Source organism: Podarcis vaucheri (assembly GCF_965113315.1).
Source record: "Podarcis vaucheri genome assembly, chromosome: 13".
Taxonomy (NCBI): Eukaryota; Metazoa; Chordata; class Lepidosauria; order Squamata; family Lacertidae; genus Podarcis; species Podarcis vaucheri.
Genome location: NC_138751.1, coordinates 25,383,679 through 25,396,575, shown reverse-complemented (window position 1 = coordinate 25,396,575; position 12,897 = coordinate 25,383,679). Strand labels below are relative to the sequence as shown.

Here is a 12,897-nt window from a genome sequence, read left to right as displayed (position 1 = left end):
GGAGCAGGCCAGTGGCATGCAGTCATTGGCCTAAGGGGACTAGGGTGGAATCTACACACATATAAAAACCATTCTGAAAATGCTGTTTTAAAAGCTTTCTTAAAAACACACTGAATTTTCCATAAGGCTCACCATCACCATCTAGTGTCACATTGTATATTGCACTTAAAACACACTTAAAATGTTTTATTTTTCAGTTGTATAGCTGAGTCCTAGGCTAGTCCCCTAGATGTTCCCCTGGTGCCTCCTTCCTGAAGCCCAGGAAGCTTCTGCCCAGATTTAGGATTTAGGCGCGAGGCTCCGATGGGTCCAAGATCCATCCTGCCATCTTCCCAAACCTTATCCGGCTTTTGGAAGGAGGCAGGAGGATTCCAGCATCCTGTCACACCCCTAGGACCTCCTTCGCAAAGCCTGGGACGCTTATGCCCAGCTTAGGGAGGGAGGTGCAATGCTCATGTGCTCGACATCAGGACATCACAATGTCACACTCATGACATTGTCCCCCCACATCCCTCACAAGCTAGCGCCTCTGGCCCTAACTGTTCCGCTATGAAAAATTTAACCACATGCCACTGGAGCAGGCCCACCCACATGTCCCCCAGTGATTGGACACTAATAAGTGTCTCCGTGTAAGATATCACCTCCCAGGCAGGGCTCTACAATATTTTAGCTTTTCAGAACAAATCTAGGAACAGTGCCATACAAGCATTTAAGATTCAATAGCTTCTGCAATGCAGTCTGGATCTCTTCGTTTCTCAAGCTATAAATGAAGGGATTTAATGATGAAGGAAGTATAGCATACATCACAGCAAGGAACATTTGGTTTACCCAATAACAACACGGAAAACAACACGGGGGGAATAAATGCTGTCACTTTAATACCATGCATTGCTTTTAGATGACAATAGAAAACCAATCAGTTTAAGTGAGTGGGGAACCAATGGCCTTTGATATTTTGTTGGACTCCATCTCCCTTCAACCCAAAACAGGATGATAAGTGGTCCTGGCTGATAGTAGTTGGATGCCAACAAGAAATTGAAAGGTCCAGGGTAGGGATTGTTGCAATAGCAAAACTACCCTGTTCACAGTCTATCTGGGTGACACTACGATGAACTCTAATAATTGTTTAATTTTTCAAAACTCAACAAAATAATATCTATGGAGTACGGGGCAACAACACATGTGTATTTTAAATTCTTCTGCTGCATACTTTTCATGCCTGCAACCCCAGCAGATCTCAACTCCTAGGAAGGGCTATAAAAGGAAATCACAAACATTTCAGAATAAACCTGGGAATAGTGTCAGGAAATTGCTTAAGATTTGATTGTTTCCACAGAGTCCAAGAGTCTGGATCTCTTTGTTCCTCATGCTACAGATGAATGGGGTGAGCATAGGGGGAAGAATAGTATATATCACAGCAAAGAAAAGATCTAGGCCAGATGAGCTGTTACTCATCGGTTGTCCGATATAGGTAAAGAGTCCAGTGAACATAAGCAGAGAGAAAACCAGGAGGTGGGGTAGGCAGGTGGAGAGGGCATTATGGCATCCCTGTTCAGAAGGCATTTTGAGGACTGCAGTCAAGATCCACACATAAGTTACAATTATGAACACAAAGCATCCAAACACAGATATACAGCTAAACACAAGATGTCCAACTTCAACTAGGTATAAGTCAGAGCAACACAATTTTAGTAGTTTTGGATTTCACAGAAATATTGGTACAATAAAGCTAGTATGGTAGATTGACTTGCTGTTGCTGTTTTGAAAACTAATGGCATTAGCTCAACTGTTCCCACGTGAGACTCTTGAGAAAAATACACCATTAATACCAGGCATCAATATCACACATTAATAGAAAAAGAGGAAGTTAATCCTACAATCCTCCTTTCTTAAAGACTCCAGAAAAACATGCATGGAATGCAGGGAGATTACACATACATGTGCTGAAAAGCTAAAATGGTGCAAGCAAACATAGTTAAACATGGGAGGCAACATATTTTCATCTATGCTTAATGCAGAGATCTCAGGCTGTACATCAATAAGACTAAAGTACGCCACCGTCAGCATCATTTAAAACAAGCATACATCATCAATAATAAAGAAACCACCCCAGCATAAAAGCAAAGCTAAACAGAGCAAATAGATAGAATATATTTTAAAACATCAATAAAAATTAAAAGAGATAATATGTAGCGAACATGATAACTACTAGCAGACATGGAAGACCACCCCTGCGGCCCCACATTTTATCTGTCTCCACTGATGGGAATTCTTTCACAGATCTCAACAATTTCATTGCCTGGGCAGGACTGTTCAAGGAAATCCCAAGCATTTCTGGATACATCTAGGAACAGTGTCAGGAAATTGCTTAAGATTCAATTGTTTCCACAATGCAGTCTGGATCTCTTTGTTTCTTATGCTATAGATAAATGGGTTGAGCATAGGGGGAAGAATAGTATATATCACAGCAAAGACTAGATCCAGGCCAGATGAGCTATTACTCGGTGGTCTGATGTAGGCAAAGACTGCAGTGAAAATGAAGACAGAGACAACCATGAGGTGGGGAAGGCAGGTGGAGAGGGCCTTATGCCGTCCCTGTTCAGAAGGCATTTTGAGGACTGTACTCAAGATCCATGTGTAAGTTACAATGATGAAGACAAAGCATCCAAAAACAGAAATACAGCTAAATAAAAGGAGTCCAACTTCAACTAGGTAAAAGTCAGAGCAGGACAATTTTAGTAGCTTTGGGACTTCACAGAAGAATTGATCAACACGATTGGAACAGAACGTAATGGAAAATGTGCCTGCAGTGTGTAGCACAGCATAGAGAATACTGGTGATCCATGCAATGGTAATCATCTGAATGCAGGCCCCTTTGTTCATAACTACTTCATATTGCAGTGGATTACATATGGCAACATACCTGTCATGTGCCATTATGGTTAACAGGGTAAAATCAGAGCATCCAAAGAGGAAAAAGAAGAAAACTTGAGTGACACATGCAGCATACGAAATGTGTCTGTTATTCATGATTGAATTAACCATGGATTTGGGTTGAATGACAGAAACTGAGCCAATATCAGAAACGGCCAAGTTCATGAGGAAGAAGTACATTGGTGTATGCAGGTGATGGTCAAGGGCTATTAAAAAGATGATCAAAAGATTCCCGATTACCGTTAACAAGTATAGTCCTAGGAACACAAGGAAGTGTAGTATCTGTAGTTCTCAGTTCTGAGAAAATTCTAGAAGTAGAAATCCAGATGTGAAAGTGAGATTGTCCATTTTGATGTCACACAAGATTGCCTGCTATCTGTGAGGGATAGAAAATCCCACAAAATATCAGAACTGATTCTCCATTTCATTTAATGCTTATATGCAGATATTTTAAATTCATATTTATTAATGTTATGGGCAGTGCTGCAATCCACCATGAAATGTGTGCTTCGTGTAGGGAGGCCTGTGATATTCCTATTGCCCCTTCAATATTTTCCTCATAGTACAACAAAGTGGATGTCATAAATGCATCTGGAGTAGATGAGAATCTTTGGGGGTACAGGAGGAAATCTGCATAAGTACTCTATCCTTCAGAAAAATAGGTAGATATCTCAGAAATTTCAGCTGGTTCAAAATGCAGGGTCAGGTAATTATTGACCAGGGTTCAATTTTGAACTCACAAAACACCTGCAGAGGTTACAAATTAGTTTCTGGGCACAATTATACTACTCATATTACATATTAGAATGCTAAGTGAATTGGTCTCCTATTATCTGATATTGCCTCCTTCCCGACAGACTCTGTCTTGTGTTAAGATTGGAAAAGATTGCCTCTTAGTAGTTCCAGCACCCATAGAAATTCAGTCTACTGAACTTGGAGAGAGTATTTTTTGAGCTTAATATGGTTGCACTTGAAAAAAGAAACTGCAAAAGGAGAATGCACCATGAAACTACTAAATTGCAATTCATCAAGCGGTATAGTGTTATCACTTCTGGATTGAATTATTACAATTTATATTTTAATAACAAAACATGTATATTTTAGTAATGTAGGTTGCAATCCTGTGAACACTTAGCTGGGATTAAGTCCCACTAAATTTTATGAGACATACTTTGTGCATTGAATTTTACTATTAAATGGTTGTAAATGGATGTACTCACTCACATTATTGAAATAAGCACCACTGGTTTCAGGTGGAAATCTCTTATCAGTTCAAATGCAGCAGTTTTCAAAAGAGAGAATCCAGTTGTTTAGGAGGAAGACTCTGAAGTATTATGTTGCATGTATGTGTATGTTGAACTTTATCTTGTCTCAACAATGTCTGCAATGGGCAGACAAGGCATGTAGTTCACCCAGTTCTTTGATCTTTCTTAATTTTTCTTTGAAACCTAGCCCTCTGTGTGTATTTACCAACACTGAGGTCTGTTAGCTGTGGGAAGGAGTTTGTAGTTCTATTTTCTTTGACATCTTGGAGACATTCTCCTAGGAGCCCAGTGCACCTGATCGGAAAAATGTGTTGAATTTTTTTCCCTTCGCCTTCTCTTTGTTTGTTTCCACACTAACCTAAATAGATGATTGGCACCAATAAGGCAATAGGAATGTTAATGTCTATAATTAATTATATTTTGTTCCCTTGATGTTCCGGTTTTGGCTTAACGTGCAAGTACTATACTGTACCTGCAAAGAGTTGTTCTGTATTGCCTTTTACAGCTGTAACCTCCAGAGAAAATAGAACATTGTTGAGAGGCTGGCTCAACAAAGCATTTTTCAGATGCAATTGGTGGTTGTTGTTAATGTTTCTATGTTACAAAGGGTTGTGTGTCGAGGTCCCTGAATGATTTTTGCCCTGTGGCTTTGACACCCATTATAATGAAATGTTTCAAAAAACTGGTGAGGAAGCGCATCTTATCTTGTCTGCCAGTGGGACTTGACCCTTACCAGTTTGCGTAGAAGGCAAAGAGATCCACAGAGGATGCTATGGCAATGGCTTTACATGCTGTCCTGACTCATTTGGAGAAGCAAGGGAACTACACGAGACTGTTATTTGTAGACTTTAGTTCTGCATTTAATACTATTCTTCCGCATAGATTGGTGCCCAAATTATTAGACCTGGGACTTCCACCATGTTTGTGCAAGTGGATATTAGATTTTCTATCAAACTGTTCCCAAAGTGTCAGGTTGGGTTCCCACGTCTCTGCGGATCTCATCACGAATACGGGGACGCTGCAGGGGTGCGTGTTGAGCCTGCTTTTATATACGCTCTATACAGCTGACTGTGCCCCCAAATACACCAGTAATAAGATCATTAAGTTCGCAGATGATACAACGGTGGTTGGTTTAATCATGGCTGGAGAGGGGGAGGCGGCCTATAGGAAGGAAGTTGAGCAGTTGGGGGAGTGGTGCAGGAAAAACAACTTACTCCTTAATTTAAAGAAAACAAAAGAGATCATTGTGGACTTTAGGAAATATAAATTGAATATTCAGCCACTTATTATTGAGGGGAAGTGCATGGAACAGGTCTCGGTGTTTTGATTTCTGGAAATGGAATTGAAAGATGACCTAACCTGGGGAGAAAACAGCAAAGACCTGATGAAGAGAGTACAGCAGAGGTTATATTTTCTGAGAATCCTCCGGAAGAACAATCTCCCAAAGGATCTGTTGATGGCATTTTACCATGGCACTGTGGAGAGTGTATTAACTTATGGTCTGTGTGTGTGGTTTGGGAGCTGGGTGGCCCGGGGAAAAACAATGCTGTCCAGGGTTGTAAAGACCGCAGAGAGAATAATTGGGTGCACTCTTCCCACCTTAGATCAAATCTATGCTGTCAGGTGCCATAAGAAAGTGGCAGAGATAGCGCAGTATAGTACGCACCCCGGAAATGATCTCTTTCAGCTTCCGCCTTCTGGAAGAAGGTATAGGGTTATAAAGGCCAGGACTAGCCGCCTGAGAAACAGTTTCTACGCAAATGCAGTTCTGGTTCTAAATGCATCATAAGGGGTCTCTATAGTATAGTGTATTTTAAAATGGGGTTTTAGAGTTTTTAGGGGTTTTTGAATGTTTTATGTAGTTTTTCAATTTCATTGTTCTGCATGGGACAAGGACAATAAAGATATCGTATATCGTATATCGAATATTGTATATCATATATTGTAATGAATGAATACAATGTTCAATTCCTTGGTACTTTGTATTTAGAATAAATATATCACATGAATTGTGCCATGTTTCACTAACATTTCTGGTAAATTAAATCTTTATCTCTTGAGCCACATAGTCTCAACACATGAGAATATGTTAAGTCCCGTCTTCATGTTTACAACTGGGCTCTTGTTGCCAGGTTTTTTCCTGTGGGTGTCTAACTTGTTGCATTTGTGCTTTGTGTGAAAAAGTAACATCCTCATTCCTCACAATATCTATAATTGATTCTAATTTTTTTTCCTTGATGTTCAGGTTAAGGTTTAGAGTACAGGCATGACCGACTTACATGCTTTCAGGAGCACTCCTGTTGCTAGGGGATAGCCCAGCTGGGGTTCAACTGCTTTACTGGCCTGGATCATGGACTTGCAGGCCAGGTGAAAGTAGTATCAATCACTCCAGGTGGGGGCAGTTCAGTCATTAAGCCTCATCTACCTGGACCCAGTGGTGGAGAAGGGGGTGCAGGGGTGCAGTCCACCCTGGGTGTCATCACTTGGGGGTGTGACAAAATGACAAAAAAAATGAGTTTCAAAAAAATGAAAATTGGGCTCATGAAACTTTTATTTCACCCAACACAGGTAACAAAATGCAGCTGCCCCTGGGCACCACACCGTGGGGCCCAGCACTTACCGGGGGGGGGGGCTGCAGTATGCCTGAGCCACGTGTCTCTCCTGGGAGTGATGTGGTGGCCTGGGTGCATCCAGGCTCCGCTCTGCCTAAAATAGCAGTGTAGGACTTGCATCTGCCCTCTGCCTCTCCCACAGCTGCCCTACAGCTGAGGGGGTGACAGCATAGAGGCTCCATGCAGTACGCCCCACCCCCATGGGCAGCTCGTCTCACCCCCAGTTGCAGGATGTGCATGCTGCCCCCGGCACATGAACAGCTAGCTACGTCACTGCCTAGAGCTGATAAAAACTGCATGGTTTGAGCCAGACAAGAGGGAGACTTGATGCAAGCCAATGCTATTGCTGGTACTACGCAGCCCCTGATACCCCTGGGACTCCCTGTAGCTGGCTGGAGGGGTTCAGTTGGTTGTCTGCTATTGTATGTTGGCTGTTGGGTTAAATGTTTTGTTTGGGATGGTGTGTGATGGGTTTGTGTGTGTTGTTGGCTGTTTAGTTCCTCTGTTTAGTTCCTCATTGATTGTCTGCCTCTTTATTTGATCCCAAGTGAGTTTCTGCATTTTTAAAATGTGGGTATAAAGGCCTATTCTGCTCAATAAATTAAACCTTTCGTCTACACTGTTGGTCTGTTGCTACTTCAGAAATCTATTAAGATTGAACCCATTTTGTTCTTGGCAAAACAGTAGCCCATATCCACTTGGCCCCTACAAACAAAGCCATGGTGCTTGTTGCTTCAGTGTCCGATCTGAAGTGTAGTGGCAAGGAATCCTACATTGCATTGCTGTATGTAAGTCTCTTGATATAACTCTATGATAAAGCACTGGAAATGATCACTCAGGTGTTTTGTGAATCTTCCTTTGGAATCTATGCAACTGGGTCCTTCAAGGTATCAGTCAATCCTTCGCCCTAGTCTATATTCGGTCCCACAGAACAGAGCACATTGCTACCTGTTGCAAATGATATTGCATATATAATTGAGAACACCATTTTGCATGTTTACATTAATGATGCCTGAAGATACCCTTCCTGTATCTGCAAAATAAACAGAACTTAAAACTGCAGTAAAATAAAAATAAAATGTAGCTCCTACTTTCTAAACTTAATATAATATAGGCAGGTAGCATCTACTACATTATTCAGGCTTAAATCAACCTAAAATCAACAATCTCCTTCTCTCATAAGAGATGAACATCCTGGGCTTCATGTAGTTTCCTCAGCTAACTCCAAAGGAAAACCCTGAGCACAGAGCTTGGCTAAACTGCCATGGGACTTTGCTAGTGAAATTGACACAGTAGCCTACATCACATTAGGCTGTTGTCAGTGGTGAATCTAGAGTCACAAAGGTCAACTTGATCACTCATTTAGGAAGAAGAGGTGAGTTTGGAATTGAGGAAGAATCACTAAAGATCAACCTTCCAGATGCTTTGAGCTATAACTCCTCTCCATATAGCAAAAGAGTTGATACCTTTCCATTTCGTTTACCCTTATCCAATAGCAACACAAAAAACAACACGGGAAAAATAAATGCTGTTACTTTAATACCATGCATTGCTTTTAGATGACGATACAAAACCAAGCCATTTAAGTAGCACTCCAGTAGACTAGTGAGTGAGGACCAATGGCCTTTACTATTTTGTTGGACTCCATCTCCCTTCAACCCAAAACAGGATGATAAAGTGGTCCTAGCTGATAGTAGTTGGATGCCAACAAAATACGGAAAGGTCCAGGGTAGGGATTGCTGCAATAGCAAAACTACCCTGTTCACAGTGTATCTGGGTGACACTACTATGAACTGCAATAATGGTTTAATTTTTCAAAACTCAACAAATAATATCTATGGGGTAAAGAGCAACAACAAATATATCTACCAGATGATTCTGCTGCATACTTTTCATGCCTGCTTCTTGAATATTGGATTGCTCCCTAAGAAGGGCAACCCCAGTAGATCTCAACTCCTAGGAAGGGCTATAAAAGGAAATCCCAAACATTTCAGAATAAACCTGGGAATAGAGTCAGGAAATTGCTTAAGATTCAATTGTTTCCACAATGCAGTCTGGATCTCTTTGTTTCTCATGCTATAGATGAATGGGTTCAGCATAGGTGGAAGAATAGTATATATCACAGCAAAGACTAGATCCAGGCCAGATGAGCTGTTGCTAGGTGGTCTGATGTAGGCAAAGAGTCCAGTGGACATAAGCAGAGAGACAACCAGGAGGTGGGGTAGGCAAGTGGAGAGGGCCTTATGCTGTCCCTGTTCAGAAGGCATTTTGAGGACTGCAGTCATGATATACACATAAGTTACAATAATGAAGACAAAGCATCCAAAAACAGAAATACAACTAAATACAAGAAGTCCAACTTCAACTAGGTGTAAGTCAGAGCAGGACAATTTTAGTAGTTTTGGGACTTCACAGAAGAATTGATCAACATGATTGGAACAGAAGGTAATGGAAAATGTGCCTGAAGTGTGTAAGACAGCATAGAGAATACTGGTGATCCATGCAATGGTAATCATCTGAATGCAGGCTCCTTTGTTCATAACTACTTCATATTGCAATGGATTACAGATGGCAACATATCTGTCATGTGCCATTATGGTTAACAGGGTAAAATCAGCGCCTCCAAAGAGAAAAAATAAAAAAACTTGAGAGACACATTCACCATAAGAAATTTGCCTGTTGTTCATGATTGAATTAACCATGGATTTGGGCTGAATGGCAGAAACTGAGCCAATATCAGAAACGGCCAAGTTCATGAGGAAGAAGTACATTGGTGTATGTAGGTGATGGTCAAGGGCTATTACAAAGATGATCAAAAGATTCCCAATTACTGTTATCAAGTATAGTCCTAGGAACACAAAGAAGTGTAGCATCTGTAGTTCCCGGTTCTGAGAAAATTCTAGAAGTAGAAATCCAGAGGTGGAAGTCACATTATGCATTTTGTATGTCACACAAGAATGCCTGCTATCTGTGAAGGAGAGAAAATCCCACAAAATATCAGAACTGATTCTCCATTTCATTTAATGCTTATATGCAGATATTTTAAATTCATATTTATTAATGTTATGGGCAGTGCTGCAATCCACCATGAAATGTATGCTTCGTGTAGGGAGGACTGTGATATTCCTATTGCCCCTTCAATATTTTCCTCATAGTACAACAAAGTGGATGTCATAAATACATCTTGAGTAGATGATAATCTTTGGCGTACAGGAGGAAATCTACACAATTACTCTATCCTTCAGGAAAAAATAGGTAGATATCTCCGAAATTTCAGATGGTCAAAATGCAGTAGTGTTAGTACTGAGCAGGGTTCAATTTTGAACTCACAAGTCACCTGCAGTGGTTTACAAATTAGTTTCTGGGCACAATTAAACTACTCATATTATTATTTAGAATGCTAAGCGAGTTGGTTTCCTAATATCTGATACTGACGCCTTCCGTACAGACTCTGCTTTGTGATAAGATTGGCAAGGGGGCTCCTCTCGGTAGTTCCAGCACCCTCAGAATTTCATGGGACCGAACTTGGAGAGAGTGTTTTTGACCTTAATATGGTTGCACTTGAAAAAAGAAACTGCAAAAGGAGATTGCACCATGAAACTACTAAATTGCAAGAGGTATAGTGTTATAACTTCTAAATTGAACTGTTCCAATGTACTTTTTAATAACTAAACATGTATTAAATGGTTTACCAATCCATATACTTAGTTAATTGTCTATTTTTCACTGTCTATGTACTTTTAGCGATTCACTGTTTACGCCCTCCATCCCCTACCACAAAAGCTAACCACAGCCACATGTATACTCAAGATAATGATTCGTGGACCTTGGTTCCCAAAAAGCCATAATAAATGTGTACGTTTTTCAGGCACCAACAGACTATTGATACTGTTCAGGAATGTGATGACAAACCTACAATGGCATCTTCGATTTTGTCCGGTTGTTTGTGCACTAACCATGAAGTCAAAAAGTTAGGGTAAGTTTGTATAGGGTTTTCTTCTTCTTCTTCTTCTTTGGCCTTTGACTTCTTAAGAGATCAATATGTATTATATATGAAAATTCCCTGCACAATAAATTTATTAGTCCTCAATAAAACTTTTATTTTTGGCATAACAGATCATATATACATTTTAGTAATGTAGGCTGCAATACTGTGAACACTTAGCTGAGAGTAAGTCCCACTAAATTTAATGAGACCTACTTTGAGCATAGAGTTTTATCATTAAATGATTGTTAAAGTAACCATCACTGGTTCCATGCAGAAGTCTCCCATCAGCTCAAATGCAGCAGTTTTCAAAAGAGATATTCCAGTTGCTCAGGAAGAAGACTTTGAAGTATTATGTTGCATGTATGTGTGCAGCTTTGTCACGCTGGCCACGTGACCCGGAAGTGTCTCCGGACAGCGCTGGCCCCCGGCCTCTTGAGTGAGATGGGCGCACAAACCCCAGAGTCTGTCAAGACTGGCCCGTTCGGGCAGGGGTACCTTTACCTTTTATGTGTAGATTGAACTTTATCTTGTCTCAACAATGTTTCAATGGGCAGACAAGGCACGTAGTTCACCCAGTCCTTTGAACATCCTTAATTCTTTCTTTGAAAATTAATCCTCTGTATGTATGTATCTATCTATTAACACTGAGGTTTTTCTGCTGTGGGAAGGAATTTATAGTTCTGTTTTCTCTGACTTCTTTGAGACATGCTCTCAGGAGCCCAGTACACCTGATCAGGAAAGTGGTGTTGAATTCCCCCCCCCCTTTACCTACTCTTTGTTTGTTCCCACACTATCCTACATAGATGATTGGCACCAATAAGGCAATAGGAATGTTGATGTCTAATTCTATCCCCCCCCCCCCGATGTTCCAGTTAAGGCTTAAAGTACAAGTATGTACTATACCTGCAAAGAGTTGTTCCTTATTGCCTTTTACAGCTGTTCCCTCCAGAGAAAATAGAACATTGTTGAGAGGCTGGCTCATCAAAGCATTTTGCAGATGCAGTTGGTTGTTGTAAATGATGTTTCTATGTTACATAGGGTTTTATAATTTGATTCCCAAATGTTAATCTGTTTGACAGAACTGTTGAGGAGCTGAGTCAACATAAAGACCAAGCTTCAGCAAAGGGGTTTGGTGGTGACACAATCTGAAACACAGAACTTCACAATGACAGTTCTCTTTTTTATTTATTTTATGACATGTATGTAAAATGAATGAATGAATTTACTGCTGTTTTATGTTTGCTTTGTGTCATTTTCACTGTGAAAGTACTTTGCTGGGAATCCATTCAGGGACCCTTAATAATACTGAAAATTAAGAATTCCTGGACAGAAGTACTGAATATTATAAAAACAAGTATGGGATATTCCAAAAAAAACCCTAAAATAATTCTCCTTTTTGATACTTAAGACATTTTAAATGTATACTTAGCAAGCTGACTAGGGCCATTACCAAAGAGACTGGTTTGACCACTTCAGCAGTTCCTTGCATCCCAAGGCAACCAAGCCACAAAGTTCCCAGGAGAACAATAAATCACACTGACGCAGAATATTATGGTTCATGGGTTCAAAAAGACCACAACTTTATTGGTTACAGATGTGAGTGGTTTGGCTTAGGCTTTGGGTGAAGCCAGACTATATCTTGACTCCTGCCTGTCTGCAGGGTGTCTACGGAAGGGTAAACCACCATTAGGGAATGCCCTATAACGTAAGTCAGATAAGTAACACCCCCAGGGGTTCCCGTAGGGAACTGTGACATTGCTCTAGCCCATGCAAAGGCTCCAGAAAAAAATCACACCCCAGATCCCTCTAACAGGATACCCTTACAGAGGAGGGGTAGGTGAGGCCACAACCTCCCCTCAACCAAACAAAAGGCTTCCCAATACAAACCCCAGTCTTGGAGATACAAAATCAGCTGTGTTGTCACTGTGGCATAATCATAAATCTGAAGCCATTCCTATCCATATTGGCTCTCAAAGAGAAAGTTAGGTATTGCATTTTCTACAGTGCTTTGTGGGAGAACAGCATGAATCTTCAGATTCCGTCTAATCTTCCAATTCAAAATTTAAAAGAAACACAAAATGGAAAAGGGTGGTGAATC

The 12,897-nt window shown here is 40.6% G+C and overlaps 1 protein-coding gene and 1 pseudogene across 2 annotated transcripts; both read right to left on the bottom strand.

Annotated features, from left to right (window-relative positions):
- Window positions 1–2,313: 2,313 nt before the first annotated feature.
- On the bottom strand, window positions 2,314–3,282 carry LOC309516565 (olfactory receptor 14A16-like; annotated as a pseudogene). The gene has a single exon. The product of its transcript is annotated as an olfactory receptor 14A16-like (transcript).
- A 5,478-nt stretch (window positions 3,283–8,760) lies between these two features.
- Window positions 8,761–9,750, bottom strand: LOC309516564 (olfactory receptor 14A16-like; the record flags this gene model as incomplete). Its single annotated transcript, XM_082195326.1, has 1 exon — window positions 8,761–9,750. One exon carries the CDS (start codon window positions 9,748–9,750, stop codon window positions 8,761–8,763), a length of 990 nt encoding a protein of 329 aa, XP_082051452.1.
- Between the last annotated feature and the right edge of the window lie 3,147 nt (window positions 9,751–12,897).